The following is a 16,508-nucleotide window of genomic DNA, read 5'->3' as shown; positions in this document are numbered from 1 at the left end:
TGGCTAGTTCCTTGCAGATTTTAGAGTTCAGTTAGATACTGCAGAGATGCAGGCTTGGATATGAGCTCTCTGCTTGGTGAGGACGGACAGCCGGTATTGCCTTTGCGGCAGGCTAGTTTGTCAGAGGATGAACATGAAGCACGCCATTTCCTCTCGGCCACCCTGCACTTGCGTTTTAGGGTGCGAGATCTGAGTCATACCTGTAGTTGCACTTGGCTTTTGGCTTCAGGCAGATACTCATGACGGGGCAAGGATATCAAGAGTATCAGATATGGAAGAGTGGAGCATTGAGAGGGCTGTGTCAGGGTGAGAGTCAGCCAAAGGGGGAGGAGGGTGTGAGATGGTGGTGGCGAAAGCCTCAACTAACACGCGCTTCATGGGTCGGATGACCGAGAAGGTTGGTGGCAGTGATGGAGGTGGCTTGGCCTGGGTGGTAGGGAGGGTGAGGTGGGAGGATAGGAGAAAGTGATCACTCCAGGAGAGGGGGACAGAGAGGGGTCAGAGGAGATCAGAACATTGATGGTGTGCCCTGCAGAATGAGTCGGGCCTGAGGGGAGTATGGTGAGTGGGAGTTGCAGAGGTCAGGAAAGAGTCCAGAAAGGGGGGGGGGCAGGAGGCATCCAGGTGGATGTTGAAGTCTCCAAGAAGGAGGAGTTGAGTGGTTGAGGCCAGGAGTGAGGAGGAGAGGTCAGCCCACTCGGAGAGGAAGGAAGAAATCTGACCAGGTGGCCGATAGATAGTAGCCACAGTAAGGGAATGGCTTGGGGAGCGAGAGCCGGCAGACGAGGCATTCAAAAGAGGAGTAGGTCTGCGTAGGGTTGACAGAGGCAGGAATCCACTCAGGGAAGATGAGGGCTACACCCCCACCAGATCTGTTGGCCTGGGCGCAGAGAGGATCTTGTAGTCGTCTGGTAGGAGCGTGTCAAAGCTGGGGACAGAGCTGGCCGTGAACCATGTCTCAGTGAGTCCGAGGACATCAAGGTCAAGTTCTTCACGAAGGCGGCAGATATCGGAGGAATGTTTGACAGCAGAGCGAGAATTAAGAGTGGCAATGTGGAGAAGGTTGCCATCCTTGAAGGACTTCCAGGGAGGTGGTACAGATCAGAGGTACGCCCTGCGGAGGTGTAGAAGGAGCCCGAGAGGGGGCGGAGAGGGAGGGAGAAGGCAAGGTAGCCGAGGAAAGGGGAGTGGGACAGCAGGAGAAGAAAGGAAGTTGATGACTTAACTTGTGTTGGTGTTCTTACTTAATTTAGAAGCTTATAAAGAGCTTCTGAAAAGTGTTCCAAAGTTATTACTTACCTATTAAATTGTCTACTATTCTAGAAAGTTCTGGAAAGTTATTAGTGACTTTAAGAATTATTTCCAATATTCTGAAAAAGTAATCGTAAGCACTGAATTGCACTTAACTGCTTATGTAGGACCTGTAACGAAAGTTATTTTACTTACTTTGAATTGCACGAGGCCACTCTGAAAAGTAATTGTGGAGTTCTTAGTTACTTTTGAATTGTTACCATTCTAAAAGTAACTAAAAGCTCTGAAGTGTGCTTAACTGCTTATGCAGGACTGTAACTTCATTTTATTCCTGAAACAGTTATTCTAACAGTGGCGTTTTAGTTATCTTTGAATTGTACTCCTTCTATAAACCCAACTAAAGGTAGGAAAAATACTAGATATTCGTGGCACCTGGAGATGAAGTTTTAACGCAGTATACCCGGGGATGCCTTTGAACAGTAGTGGACCTTCGAAATAAGACAAAGAATTTAGCGTCCCAGGGACGTGTAATACATGGGAGATTTTCTCTTCTTTCAGTGGATTTCTTTTATCTTATGAAGGTGGTTACTATCTTGACCTATGGGGCAGAGGCTTTTTTTCTCACTACTGGTGAAAGTATGGACAGTCCTAGAAGGTCTATATTGGACAAGAGTCCTTGGTCTACCAAAAGGTGTTCCGGTGGTGGTGGTAAGAATGGAATTAGGTCTTTTATCACTTTATGCTGCGGTTGTTTGGAGAAGCCTGTCATTGTATAGAAAATGTACATCTTCACACCCAGTTCAAGGGTTTATAATGCTAAAGGGTGCCCTGATGAGAGAGACTGAGCCAGTCTTAATTGAATGGAAGAAAATCTGTTGCGCTATATTGATAGACTTTAATGTCACGGAGGAAACCCTGGTGGCTAATCCAAACTTGGTTAAATGGAAGTTGTGGTTAAAAGACTGGCTAGAGACACACGAGCTAAGACAAGCTCATAAATTGTACACATAACTGGTGCCAGAGACGCATCGGTTCAATGAGTTACCCAAGTATTTGGTAAGGTTTCCAAATAGTTTTTGTCGTGCGCAGTATATGCGTTTTAGATTTAACCTCTATCATACAAAAGTTATTAGCGACCTGAAATAAAACAGAAGGGACTGATGTGTCATGACAACTATGTAAATTGGAGGGTTCCAAGGAGAGACTGAAACATTTGGTGCTATTTTGCACTACCCTGACAGAGTAAGATCGAAAATATTGGGTAAATGTATTAATGAACAAAGGTCAAGGTGTGGTGAGCCATGGTGGTTGCTGTTCTATCATTGAGAACATTTATCCTTGATTTTAGCATTCGTTAATTTTTTTAAAGAAATATTTAATGAGGATGTATATGAAATACTGATGCAGATTTTTTTCTATTTGACATTTTACAGAATGATTTAATTCATACGCCTCATGAGATAAGACACTTGGTGAAATTATTAGGGTATTGTTTTATTGTAAAATGTTAGTATTTATACAATTGATGAAGGTAAAAATATGGTAAAAGGTTTGTTGTAAGCAAAATACCAATAAATATATTTTTTAGTCTTTTTTTTTACACTGATCTGCTCAACTGAATTATTGCTTGCTTTTCTATTGTGTTTGCTGATTACGATAGTACTTACCATACCTTTGCCTTGTGTTCATATAGAATAAAAAAATTCAATTGTTTGCATATAACTGTAGAGTCCATAAGTGTTTGTGTATGCTACAAGTTCTTTGCACCTTCCTACAGCCCTCTCTCCCTCCTAAGGTAAGCCTGGCTGCTCTGCCACGTACCAGAACCTTGAGTGGCAGAGGCCTATACTAAATTGGAGTTTCTGTATTGCCTAAGGGAGTCTTTTTAAGTCTTACAGTTTTTCTAAAGTCCTCCTAACAATAAGTTAGTGACTTGTTAAGAGTCACCCCTGGAAGTGATATCCAAATTTCTGTCTTGAGCATGGGGATGTGTCTTATTGCAGTTGTAACACCCTACATTGATATTAGGCAGTAGACTGGGGCAGTTGTATTTTAGTTTTGGCTTGACTAGGGGTGCAAGCCATTTTACTGCAATGGTAGCCCCATTTACATTTTTTGGTAGTGATTGGGATATCAATGTAATGTTTTAAGCACTGATCACAGGAATTTTGCTTCAAGGATGATCTCTATTCTATTGAACGAGGTAGGCTTAAAATGGTGGTTCTGTACATGTGGCTTTTTGCAAGGCCGAATGACAGCCTTGGGATTGGTGTTTACACGTTTAGACTAGGAAGTATCCCTGCACTGTTTCCATCACATCCTGTGGAGGTGGTCTGGGTTGAGTGGACGCAGGGGTCAGGTAGCAGATTGGTTTGCCACCTGATCTTTGTACCTAGCACCATTTTGTAACTAGCAGGCTAGCTATGGCCAGCCCCTGTGAGTGGTTCTACTCGAGGGGCAACCCTGTACCTAAGATCAGTCTTGTTGCTGGATTTTCAGAAGATGCAGGTTTCCTCAACTGCTGAAGAATGTACTTGTTTCCTGCCATTGTTATGCCCTTGTTGGTAGTGTGGACAAGTAGCCAGGCTTATCTCAAGAGTGGTCATTGGGAGTTGTAGGGGAGTTCAACAGAGGTTCACAGTGACAAGTATTCAAGCAAACACTTACACACAGGGTTTCTTGATAAAAATGTTTTAATTTATTTACCAGGCAGTTGATGAAAGCCGCCTTCAGAAGGGATCACTGTTAAACACCACACAAATATACTTCAAAATGATACTCTCTTAAGTTCAGAATCGGTAACTACCCGTTTGGGATGGCATTCAGCAGAGATCTTCACCCACCAGTGACTTCAATTGCTAGGGTGCTGTTGACATTAATATATTACTGTTGGCATTCAGAATTAGTTAAGAGCAAGTGAAAAGGAAAAAGATTATTAGAGCAAACAAAATATCACAAATATTTCTTAAGTAGGCAAATACTTTCAGATCCCCTAGTAAGCCATTCAGTTAAAAAAGGCTAAGCCAAAGTTGGGGCTTAAGCTCTTCTTTGCAGGTAAGTAGAAAAAGTATTTGCACAATGTTTCAGAAGTCTTTAAAGAAAAAGATGAATCGATGTAGGGCCACAAGCTGTTGAGACTTGAGTAGTAGAAGATGCAAGCAACTCTACAGCAAGAGGTAAGTTCTCTTAGACTTTGTACAGTACCTTTAAAATGAAGAAAAGATGCAGCAGATGACGCCTGTTCCTGTGCAGCTCTGCAGATCTCACTGTTCCTGGGCCTCAGTCGTGGGGACAAGAGGAAGGACGTCGGGGGACTCCTGCACTGGGACGGTCAATACTTGCAACCGGCAAACTTCACCTTCAGTGGCTGTTCGACGTTTCAGCTCCTCGCGTCTACCCCAAATAGCAACACTGTAGTTCCTGGCTGTCGAGAGGGACTTTCCTTGCTTCTGGGGTCCCGCACTCTGTTGAGGGGGCTCGGGCTCGGTCAGTCCTGCTTCCTGGGAGTCCAGAGGATCTTCCTGGAGCTCTTGGCCAACTTAAAAGCAACGCGCACAATCTGGTGTTCCTCTCCCTGGCTATATAGTTTCCAGCAGCAACTCTGTGGAATTTCAACGAGCTTGGAGAAGGATGTCCAGGTGGTTTACTTTGCAGTTGATTGGTCCCACCAACTCAAGGGCAGAAGTCGCCCTTGCAGGGGCTTCTCCGTCGATGCGAAATTGGCGTTTCGGCAGTGCAGCAGGGCTTCACCGGGCAAACCAATGGTCCAGGAGTTACAGCAGGCGTTCTCTTCAAGTTCTTCTTCGGTTCCTTCGTCCAGTGGTCGACTCTGCCTTTCAAGGCAAAACACTCACCTTTCATACAGTTCTCTCCCTTTCAATCCAGCCTAGCTGTCAGTCACCCAGCAGGGTGGCTGTCCTTGCCGGACAGTTAGCTAGCCAATCATCACAGAGTGCATTTGGGTCTCCTAGGAGACTAAGCACAGGGAGTTATGGGCACCTCGCTCACTTCCTGCCTACCCCAGACACTGTGGAGCCAGAGGCGGGCTTCACTCGTGAATCCCACCAAAGGCAAAATGAACAAAGGGACCAAATCTGGTTTGGCACGTAGAGTAAATGTCAAGAAGGACCTTTCCACAAAGAAATGGCAAAAAAAAACCGGGGCCAACCTTTGGGTGCTTTACTGCAGCTGCGAACGCAGCCCGCTGTAAATGCACACCATGGTAGTAAAAACAAAACCACTGCCACCAGCTTTTCAGTGAGGGAAGGTTAACATAAATAATGTTGCATGAGAAACTAGGTAATCCCTCCAGCACCCTATTGTAAGATAGTGTGTGCTGGGTCTAGAAAGTTACAAATGTAAGTAAAGTAAGTTTCACTTCACTTTACTGCCCTGGCAAACCGTAGTTTATCCCAGAGCAGGTATTTAAACCTTGGGGAAATCTAAGGCTCCCTGTGTCACTGCAGTAAAGGTGCTGTGTAACACAATGTAAGCGTTGATGTCTATGGAGTTTGTCAGACTCCACAACCAAATGAAACAGAGTTCAGAAATCACAATAAAATAGAGAGTGGGGAAAAAGGGTCTCACGGTCTCCAGGTTAAAAAAAAATCAAGTCCTCAAAATCCAGCCAAGTTGCTGGGGGTCTCTAAGGTAGGGGGAATTGGCACATTTCTGAGAATTCTCCCTAATGAGGGCAACAAGGGTATGTCGAAGACTAAATCTTCAAAGCCGAGCTTATAGCTGCCGTCACATCGCAATCTTTCTTGATCAACGCAAAATCGTCAAGCTTCGATGAGTTGAGAAGTCCTACTGTGGTTCTGTCAAAGAAGCACAAGGCGTCAAACTTTGACGTCAGAGCCGACTCCGTCAGAGCCAACAACACCGACTAAAACAGCACCAATTTTGACTCTGCCTTAGTCTACTTTGTCAAAGCCGTTGACACTGCAAGACCAGGTTTACAAGCCTTTGCCTAAACACTATTTTAAGTCTTTCAGCCATTTATTAGGAAGACCAACCCTCAGATGACAATTCACCACCTTTTGGTCTACAGTTTGGCACTCTCAATGTGCCAGAGGTATTTATCCCTGATGAATCCAGGCTAAGAGATTTGTATGATAATCTCCAGTCAGCAAATGGTTTGGATACATCGCCAGAGCTACACTTTGGCAGGCCTGACCCCTTTGAGCATGCTGACTCATTGTACAGTAAACTGCTGGCGAAGGTTATTGAATTTATGGGATGCAGTAGGCCTACTCAATCATTTGAGCAAGATATGTCTGACCTCTTGGAGCAGGGTCCTCAAAGACCCAATTTTAACTTTCCACATGGCACTACAGAAAGTTATTTGCTAACTGGTGGACCCCGGAAACTGCGGCTGCCGTAAATAAAAACTTTGCAAGGAAGTACAGACCTTACCAGCAGTGACCTGGAATATCTTACCAAGCATCCCACACCTGAAAGCTTGGTGGCTCAGGCCGCTAAGTCTACCAGGCAGTCATCTTACCCATCCATCCATCCCTCCCTCCTGACAGGGATGACAAGAGAGTGGATGCCTGGGCGTGAAGTCTTCACTGCCGGTGGTATGGCTTTGCAATCCACTAATGTGACTTGCACATTGTCTAGTTTTATGCTTACCCTGTGGGACTGTTGCTGTGGCGGTTGATCACATCCCGGACGGTGAAGAGATTGCTTCCTGGTGATCATTAAGGAAGGAAAGGAGGCAATGAGTGAATGTCTCCAGTCCGGTTTGGATACTGCTGACGGCATCAGCAGATCTGTGGCTGCTAGCACGGTTTTAGCAGATTTGCGTGGTTGAGTAAGTCGGGGTTTGCACCAGATGTGCAGGCAAGACTAGTCAACATGCCCTTTGACGGCTCAAGGTTGTTTGGCAACAAGGCGAATGAAATTTTGGAGAAGCTGCAGACCTCAAAGGCGGCGGCTAAATCCCTCAATGCTGCCATTAGACAACATCAACCACCCTATTCAGGCTCATCCTCTTGAAGGGGTAAGGCCTTTCGATTCTACTCAATTGCAAGAGGACAAGCTGGTCAAAGGGGCCAGAGAAGCCTTGTGGTGGACGAGGGAGAGGTGCCAAGTTAGCCCAAGCAGCGGCAACTTTACCCTCAGCCGTTGCTTCAGCCTCCTTTAAACCACTCTGATGCCTTGACCCACAGGACCCCGGTGGGGGGCAGACTTTTTCAGTATCTGAAAGAATTGCATTACTTCAGATGCTTGGGCATTGGAAACTGTGGCCTAAATTTACTGACTTCCGTTTAAAAAATTAAAATAAAAATTAAAAAAAGGCCTCCGGATCATCCACCGGGATACAACTGTCAAAATTCCAGATACGCTCCTTGTGCAGAAATATTGACCCTGCCAGAGAAATGTGCAATAGAACATGCACCTGTAGCAGAGAGGAACAAGGGTTGGTACTCCCCATATTTTCTAATCCCCGAAAAGGATGGAGGATTGAGACCCATCTTGGACTTATGAAACTTGAACAAGTTCCTCAGGAAGGACAAGGTCAAGATGGTTACCTTTTCTCAGATCCTTCAGGCTCTCCAACTCCAAGACTGGTTGGTATCATTGGACCTGCAGGATGCTTACTTTTATGTGCCAATCCATCTGAAGAACAGGAAGTACCCGAGGTTTGCGGTTGGCATTTCTCATTATCAATTTCAAGTTCTGCCATTCGGGCTGACCTCCGCCGGAGGGTTTTCACCAAGTTGATGGCGGTGGTGGCAGCGAGTCTCGGGAGAGGGGGGATTCAAATCTACCCCTACCTGGACGATTAGCTAATCGGGGCTCGTTCACTTGAGCAGGCCCGGGAACATCTCGGCGTAACCTGCTACTCGCTCCAGACTGGACTTCTCCCTCAGTTATAGGAAGTCCCACATAATAACACCCCAAAGACTCCCAATTTATTCGAATAGTCCTGGATATTTCCTCTGGGAAAACCTTGCCTCCCAAGCTGAGAGCTCGACACATTCTGCAGATGGTTACCAAATTCCAGAGTGCTCAGCATCTTCCGGCCTTCGATTTTCGAGGTTGCTCGGTCTCGTGGCATCCTTCATTTTCCTGGGGCCAGAGGCTTACCTGAGACTGAGATCCCTCCAATGTGCTCTCAGGACTCAGAGGTCCCAATTCTCTTTGTCTGACCACCTGCAAGTTCCGGGCAGAGTTGCTCAGGACCTTCTTTGGTGGGCTTGCAAAGACCACATTCTCAAGGGAGAATTGTTTTGGCAACCATGGCCGGAGATGACAGTAGCGATGGACGCCTCACTCACTGGGTGTGGAGCCCACACCAACGATCTGACAATCAGCGTTCATTGGTCTCCGTCGGAGTCCAAACTACAGATCAACCTTTTGGAGCTGAGGGCAATCAATCAGACTAGCGCCGAAGGCCTTTCTGCCCCCCTGTACGGGGAAAGAATGTTCTGATAATGGACAACACAGTGGCCATGTACTACCTCAACAAGAAAGGTGGTATACGGTCACTACCACAGTGCAGAGGGGCGATGCAGCTCTGGTTCTGGGCAATACACGAAGGAATCTGTCGCCAGTTCACCTAGCTGGAGAGCAGAACAGAGCAGTGGACGCTCTGAGCAAGCAGAGCCCAGTCTCCCACAAGTGGTAACTAGCTCAGGAAGTTCTTCGAGAGATCTTCACCCTTTAGGGAACCCCACAAGTGGATCCGTTTGCGACCAGTATCAACCAAAGTGCGAACAGTACTGCTCCAGGGAATTTCCCCCAAGAGGAGCTCTAGGACACGCTTTTGTGGTGGACTGGGAATCTCCACTCCTGTATGCGTTTCCTCCAATCCCCGTCATTCCGCATGTGATAAGGAGGTTGAGAAAGTTTGGGAAATATATGATCCTAATTGCCCTGGATTGGGCCAGGAGGACGTGGTACCCAGACCTTCTGGACATGTCCATCTGCCCTACAATACATCTTGCACAAAGAGAGGATCTTCTCTCGCAAGAGGAAGGTCGGGTTCTCCATCAGAGTTCAAGACACTGCCTTCCCGGATGGTTTCTGGAAGGCTGAGATACTAGGATTGGGATTTTGCTTTTGGCAAGAAGGCCAGCAACTAAATCTCTGTACCGTTGTCGTTGCAACGAGTTCAGCAACTGGTGCAGGGATAAGAATGTGGATACATTTCTGTGTGACACACCTATGGTACTTTCCTTTCCATTACATTTAGGAAATCTGGGGCTCCGGATTGGAACCATTAAGGGTTACCTAGCAGTGCTTTCCATTTTTAAGTGCTCCTCAGAGGATTCATATTTTAAGATCCCTCTGATAATACAATTCTTGAAAAGCCTTACCAATGTATACCCACCAGTTCCATTCAAGGTACCTGGATGGGACCTCAATCTTGTATTAAAGTTTTAGACATGTATTCCCTTTGAGCCTTTACATTCATGCCCTTTAAGGCTCTTCACATTAAAAACCGGTTTGCTTATGGCAATAACATCAGACCGCAGGGTAAGCGAGTTGCATTCTCTTTCTTGCAACCCTCATACAGTATTCCATGAAGACAGCTCCTCTCAGTGTAAAACTTTTTTTTTTTTAACCAAAGGTAGTTTTCGACTTCCACTTGGCGCAACAAATTACCTTGCCAACATTCTTCCCACCTCCTCATCCAGGAAAGGAGAGGCTACATAGACTTAACCCAACAAGGGCTCAATTTTTATATATCCAGAATGGCTAAATTTCGCCAAGATGACCAACTTTTTATTGTCTATACTGGTCCCAAATTGGGCCTTGCAGTTACTAAACAAAAAATATCCAGATGGATCATCCTGGCTATTGGCGAATGCTACAGATCAGGGGGCAAGGACCCACCAGAAGGCCCAAGGGCTCATTCGACAAGGGGCTTGGCAACCTCTGCTGCTATTCAGGTGTGTCCCAGTCGAGGATATTTTCTCTGCGGCCACTTGGTCTTCTGTTCATACGTTTGTAAAACACTACTGTCTGGATACATCTTCCAGTCGGGGAGGACATTTTGCAAAAGCCGTCCTCCATTCAGTCCATGATTAGATCTAAATTGAATTGGTACTACCACCTGCAAATTATCACTGCTTTGGGAGTCTTATCATAAGGTGAGGAATACGTGGGAGGGCACAATCCATTCGCATTCGAAGAACAAGTTACTTACCCCTGGTAACATTCTTTTGATTGGATGTTCCTCCCATGTATTCCTAATCGCCCCTCCCGACCTACCACGCTGTACGTTTTGTGGTATTACATTATTTGCTTTCTGTGAGCCTACGATTGTGGGTACATATGGTAATTCCTCTTCAGAAGGGGGAAAACATAACTGAAGCCAACGGGCGCTGCATGCGCTATTTATACTGATGACATTGAACAGAGACTCTCGAGGGACATCGACTCAGCACTGCATACAGCGCCCTCTGCCCTTTTTTATTTATTTTTTTATTTTTTTCTCTCTCCTAAGCAGCAAAGCTGGAGAGATGTATATCAGGAACATCCAATCGAAAGAATTTTACCAGGGGTAAGTAACTTGTTCTTCTCTCTGCTCCTGTGAATTTCTGGTCCGTGACAAGCCTCTAACTATGGCTGGTGGCAGTGGAGGTGTTCTGCCAAATTTTTTGCTGTTTCTTATCTCAGACTGTATTCACAGCCTTGGTTATGCACCAAAGGGTCACCTATGTCAACATGGTGGCACCTTTGTTTTTTTGCTATTTCTTGTGTGGTTGTCCTTTAACCCATCTACCAGGTCTGAATGTGAAATTTGCCCTTGGCGGGAACCCTAGGGCGTCACCGCCTAGGCTACAGTGGGGCTGTGAAGGCAGGAAGCAGGGAAGCAGTTTAACACTCCCCTGTCCTTTGTCTGCAAGAGTGCCTGAATGGAACCAGTTCCCATTGGGGGGGGTGGCTGGCTGTCTTGATTGGACAGACACTGCCCCTTTATGTAAACTGCTGGGTGAGTTTGCAGTGGGGTGATCGGGTGATCGGAAATCCAAATAAAAGGTGAGGTTCCTGAGGCAAAAGGCAAGTCGACTACTGGAACGTAAGATCCAAAGCTGAAGACCAACAGATGCCTGCAGACCCTCATAGCAACTGTGAAGCTGCCACTGCTGTCCTGACCCTGTTTTCACACTGACAGTGGAGCTTCGAAGAGGACTCCTTCCTGCCTTTTGCCTGATGGGATCAACCAGCCCCAAGATGAACTGCAGTTTGAGCCATTCTCCGAGATGCTGTGACCTTCCAGGGCTGCAGACCGAAAATTCCAGGGGACTGTATCCGTAGAAAAAATTATCTGAATTACTTAAGAAATGACCAAATTTCTTAGGTCGAATTTGTTTGGGATTTTTGTACGTTTTTATAAATAAAATTGTTGGGTGCTGGGGGAGTAAGGGTATACATTAAGGTAGGGGGAAGTGGGAGGGTGAAGGTGCGGGGGGGGAAATTATTAAACTCCCCCCCACATTATTAAAAAGGCAAAATAACAAAGTAATTTTCGTTTTCCATCCCAAAAAATGCAGTTATTTCTAATTGGTTATATTTTTTGGTTGTTTTATGACCATTCCAGGGGACCTCTGACCCATTTGCAGTGAAAAGTCTTTGCGTGGACGAATCCACCCTGTTTTGTTTAGCTCAACTTGGACCTCCAGAGTGCAAGATTGACTGGGTGCTAACCGTTAATTGTTGGAACTGATAAAAAAGATGACAAAACTGCAGATGACGTGGGAGACGGAAGAAATCCTTGCGCAGGGTCCTTTCTTGCGACGGCTGCTGTGGCATCCCATTCAGAGTTCTTCCTTTCGTCACCAGACTGAAGAATTAGGAGACTGGGTCCATTGCTGCTGCAAAGGAAAGAATAGAGCTTAATTTTCCTCTCCCAATCTAAGGTACTGTGGGGCTCAAGGTAGAACTTACCTCAAGCTGAATAGTCGCTCCAGTGTGACTGGAGTGCGTTACAAGGTGTTTACTTGGGTGTCCACCCATACCTCTGGCCCAGGCGTAACAGATTGTGCTGCTTTAGGGAGTCCTTTGCCGGGTCCCTATACATTGTGTTATCTTGCTAACATATTTTATGTAAGTGACTAAAGTATTATGAGGAGCTTTGCCTTTTCTATTATTGCATAAAACTTCTGCTCCCTTCCTACACTGACTTTGATGAACTCTTGGATAGTTGAGGATTGCACTGTCAAAGCATTAAAAGCCTTACAAAAAATAAATCTCTTCTATAGTGCTGAATAACCCACACTTTCCGCCCTAGAGACTTTGTCTGAGTGACTTCAGTAAATGAATGAAACTGTCATTTCTCAGTAACAAACGTGGGTGCACGGCACTACAAGTTATATGTTAGAGCTGTCATTTTCTGTAACAATTGTAAGCGCAAGCAACTACTATTGAAGCAGTCATCTATCAAAATTGTTAATTCCTGTGTGTTGGTTAGTTTAAATAAGTATTTACCTACCTCACCGTGTGTGTGTGTATATAAGAGTAAATATATATTTTGGGTATAACTTTCAGTGTGTAAGATTTTATTTGGACTATTATATTGACTGGGCTGCTCGTACTTGCCCACAGCTCACATCCTCCTTATAAGTCTGTACTACCCAAAGGATCGGTAGAACAGAGGAGCAGCCAGGCTTACCTTATAAGAGTTGAGGGACCTGTATACCAAGGAATGGTTTTATAGTCTCTTACCTCCCCATGTGGACTTTAGGAAAACTACAATCTTTTCACAGAGCCTAGGCTTTAGGAGTCCTTCCTGATCTAGTTCTGAGTCACTTTCAGGGTAAGAATAAAGGTCAAAAGCTGTGTTAAAATAGAGTTTCTGTGGCAATCTTCTGTAAGCAGTAAGTACCACGTTCAGAGAAGTCTCCCTGAATGCACCCAAGCATTGGGCCTGGGTGAAAGTTATGGGCGAACTCCGAAACGCATATCAGCTCCCTAGCAACATGAGCGGCAGAAAGACCCTGGGTAAGTATTCCCCCAGGAGTCCCACACTACCTGAAGCATAATGAAGAAAAGGAAGCTGGATGCCTTCAGGATCCTGCAGCTGTAGACCCGGTCGACTGTCCCTTGGTCGTGATGAAACAAGGAGGGATACTGGAAGGGATTTCACAGCAGCAGTCGAGAGAAAGGGGCTTCCAGCAAAGGATTCTTCGAAATACAATGTGGATCTGTGTATTTGGCACCTTTTCCAGGACACCAGTTGAAGGGTTACCGCATGACAAGCACTCAGATGAGGGGACTTTGCAGAGTCGAATCTTGATTCTGGAAGTCCATCAGGAGTCCATCGAAGGATCAGGAGGAATCATTGTTTAGAAGACTGTGCTGCATTTGGGTTGTAGGTCCCAGGGTATTGCTGGTTTGCATCCCAGGAAGGCTGCATCATGTTGTGGGATGGCACGTCTTGCAGGTCGTCTTATGGCTGATTGGTCCCACCAGTCCAAAGGAGGGAGTCCTCTTCGGAGCTCCCCTGTCAGTTGGAAAGAGGGGTCATGCAGCAGCGGTTACACAGGAGACCTATCCGGTCATCTGGAATTGGCTGTGGTAGTCTTCCCTCTTCCCCTTTCTGTTCCTGTGGTCAGCTTGTCGTCGGCTCCAAGATGCAGGCCATGTATCCAGGAACCCAGACAATCGGCATTCGTGCTACGTTCAAACTTTGGGGGGGGGAGCTGTCCTTTTAGGGCAGCCAGACTCCCAGTTCAAACTGGTTCCAGGCAGGCATGCCAGAAGTCACAGGGCTGCAGAGTTTTGAACTCCTCTAATTTCCTGTCTTGAGACAATCTGGAGCCTCAGTGGGCTACACAAATGGTTCCCGCCGAAGACCAAAATCAAACCAGGACCTCCCCCTCCCAGGACGGCAGAAGGACCAATAAAGGACAAACACACTAAACATGGCAAAAAAGAACACAGCCAACATTCTAGATGAATGTTGACCATTCTGTGCATTACCGCAGTTGGGTTGAGAGTCGATCAGTAAAACTCACGAGTCAGTAGAACACACCCACTGCCACCAGACATAAAAGTATGCTTGTCACTGTAACAGAAAAGGAACAGGAACAGTGAGAAAGAGGATACCATGTAACCCCTCAGCACTCCACATAAGGAGGTGTGTGCTGATCTCACAAGATAACATGTCAGCAGGATAAAAAAAAGTATCCCTTTACCCATGGGAACTAATGTTCCCACAAGGAAAATAAAAGAAAATACAAAGGGTAGCCCAACTGTCTCCCAGCAACACTGCAAACAAGGTGTTGTGTGCTGCAAAAAGAAATTAGTTGCCATAGACACTTGGAGGCAAACATGACTCCAATGTGTAAAGGTATAACAGGAGATGATGAGGTTCATACAGAGTAAAAGAAGGGGGCGTTCAGGAGGGGGGAGAGATTTCCCCTCACTCAATAGACAGACCAAAAAATCAGTCCAGTAAAAAGTGCTTTGTGCTGGGGGTCTCCCAGGGAATCTGTCATTGAAATGAAAAATCGCTAACACAGCTATCCTTAAGGTTCCATAGAAATCAAGGGAGGGAATGTTGCAAAAGGGAGAGCTGTCTCTTGCACGAACCCCAGAGCACCTGGACAGCATAACATTGGCAGTGGTACCATGGTTTGGTTCCCAATAATAACTTCAAGGAATCGACCGGATAATTGAGCAAACTTAAGTTATGTCTGTGCTGCAGGGCTAAGAGGTTTATTTCACAAAACGGCGATGCTTCAATTTTTTTTCTTACCAATTCATTTAAAAAACTTAAATTAACAAAATACTTTGATAAGCAAATAAAAACTCAAGATCCAAATTGAGAACTGCAAAGATGCACAGAATTAGCTGAATGTGAAACCCTACATACCCTGAAGTATATGTATTCTTGTGTGCATGCAGTGTTTAATATTTCTGTACAATGATAACTTTGTGGACTTTTTTGTGCATTTTAAAAAATATATATTTTCAACTTCTCCATGTGTCTTTCAGCTCCATTTGCCTCTGAATTCTCCTTTACCTGGAAGTGAATTGACAAAGGAGCCTTTTCGCTGGGATCAGAGACTTTTTGCATTAGTTCTGCGTTTGCCAGGTACTACTGCTCCAGAACAAGAGCAACTGGTAGGGGTGCCTTTAGACGACTCTGCTATTACCCCTATGTGTGATGTTACAGGAGGTGAGTACGAGTTGGTTTTAGAACGCTTCAACAAAGCAGCAAAGTCTGCCAAGCCCGTCGGCATATGCTCAATCTATTTTAATTAAGACATTTCTCTAAATATAAGACTTCTGTATTAATATCTTTACAAATTTCACATATTGTGTCGTTTTTTATCAGTTGTTCAGAGGCTAGAGCTTAGAAGCTGTTAAATATTTTTGCCATTCTCAAGAAAACAATTTTGAGTTGAATGACTGGAAAGTCTTGTTTCACGAAATTGGAATCCAACAATGTTGCCATGTTCATTTGCGTTGCAAAGTATTTTTATTTCAGGGAAGGGGTAAACTAAAGTAGAAAATGTAAGATATTGAATTGAATACCAAATTTATTTCAGATATCTTCTTGCTTATATAACCTTTTAATGTTAAAATCCAACTTCTCAGCGTTGGTTCTGTCTTAAATGCCCATGATTTGAATAAGTTGTCACCACTGTTCAACTATGAAAAATGCATCTACAGCAATTGGTGAATGCAGCAATCCACTCAGCAGGGCACACCTTGGATACAATATTTGTACAAAAGAAAGCTGGTTCCACCTGCACCCCAAAAGCAGAGTCTCTTGATCAACCACAAATACCCTTTGTGATCCATCTGCCAACGTGAATACAAGCTAACCTCCCCAAAACTCCTCCAATTCAGAAAAGAAACTGTAAATCCATAAATACCATTGACCTAAACGCCATACTCGAATACATGAAACTACCATCTTGGATTCACAGCAAAGACCAACCCAAAAATGTATTACCAAACAATGGATATTGCACCATAAAAACATTCACCCCCTTGCTAAAGAAAACTGAGGTGAGATGGCTCACACACCACCTTGGAGCACTGAAGAAAGCTAACCGGAAACTGCAACAAGAATGGAGGAAAAACTATGAACAACTGTTGGGTAAGATTTTCATAGCAATGATCAATCTCCCGGACCTGTGTGAACCCCACAACATTTTGATTTACTGGTGGATTAGTTTTCCCTATAACTCAGTGAGTGTGAACCTTCATTCCATACTCTCAATCTTTTACTTTTTATGGGTTTCATTTTCAAGACTCTCCATAATGTCTTTTTAATTGTATCATCT

At 45.0% G+C, this 16,508-nt stretch overlaps 1 protein-coding gene across 2 annotated transcripts in view; it reads left to right on the top strand.

The window, feature by feature from the left end:
* Positions 1-16,508, top strand: part of INTS6 (integrator complex subunit 6) — a 1,045,054-nt gene that overhangs the window by 211,736 nt on the left and 816,810 nt on the right. For both annotated transcript variants that reach the window (XM_069640441.1, XM_069640442.1), the window contains exon 5: positions 15,208-15,391. In XM_069640441.1, the coding sequence (XP_069496542.1) occupies positions 15,208-15,391 (184 nt within the window). The remainder of the gene's footprint in view (positions 1-15,207; positions 15,392-16,508) is intronic.

The sequence above is a fragment of the Ambystoma mexicanum genome, chromosome 7q (genome assembly GCF_040938575.1).
Source record: "Ambystoma mexicanum isolate Mex_15411 chromosome 7q, UKY_AmexF1_1, whole genome shotgun sequence".
Classification (NCBI taxonomy): Eukaryota; Metazoa; Chordata; class Amphibia; order Caudata; family Ambystomatidae; genus Ambystoma; species Ambystoma mexicanum.
This window is presented reverse-complemented; position numbering and strand designations above follow the sequence as displayed.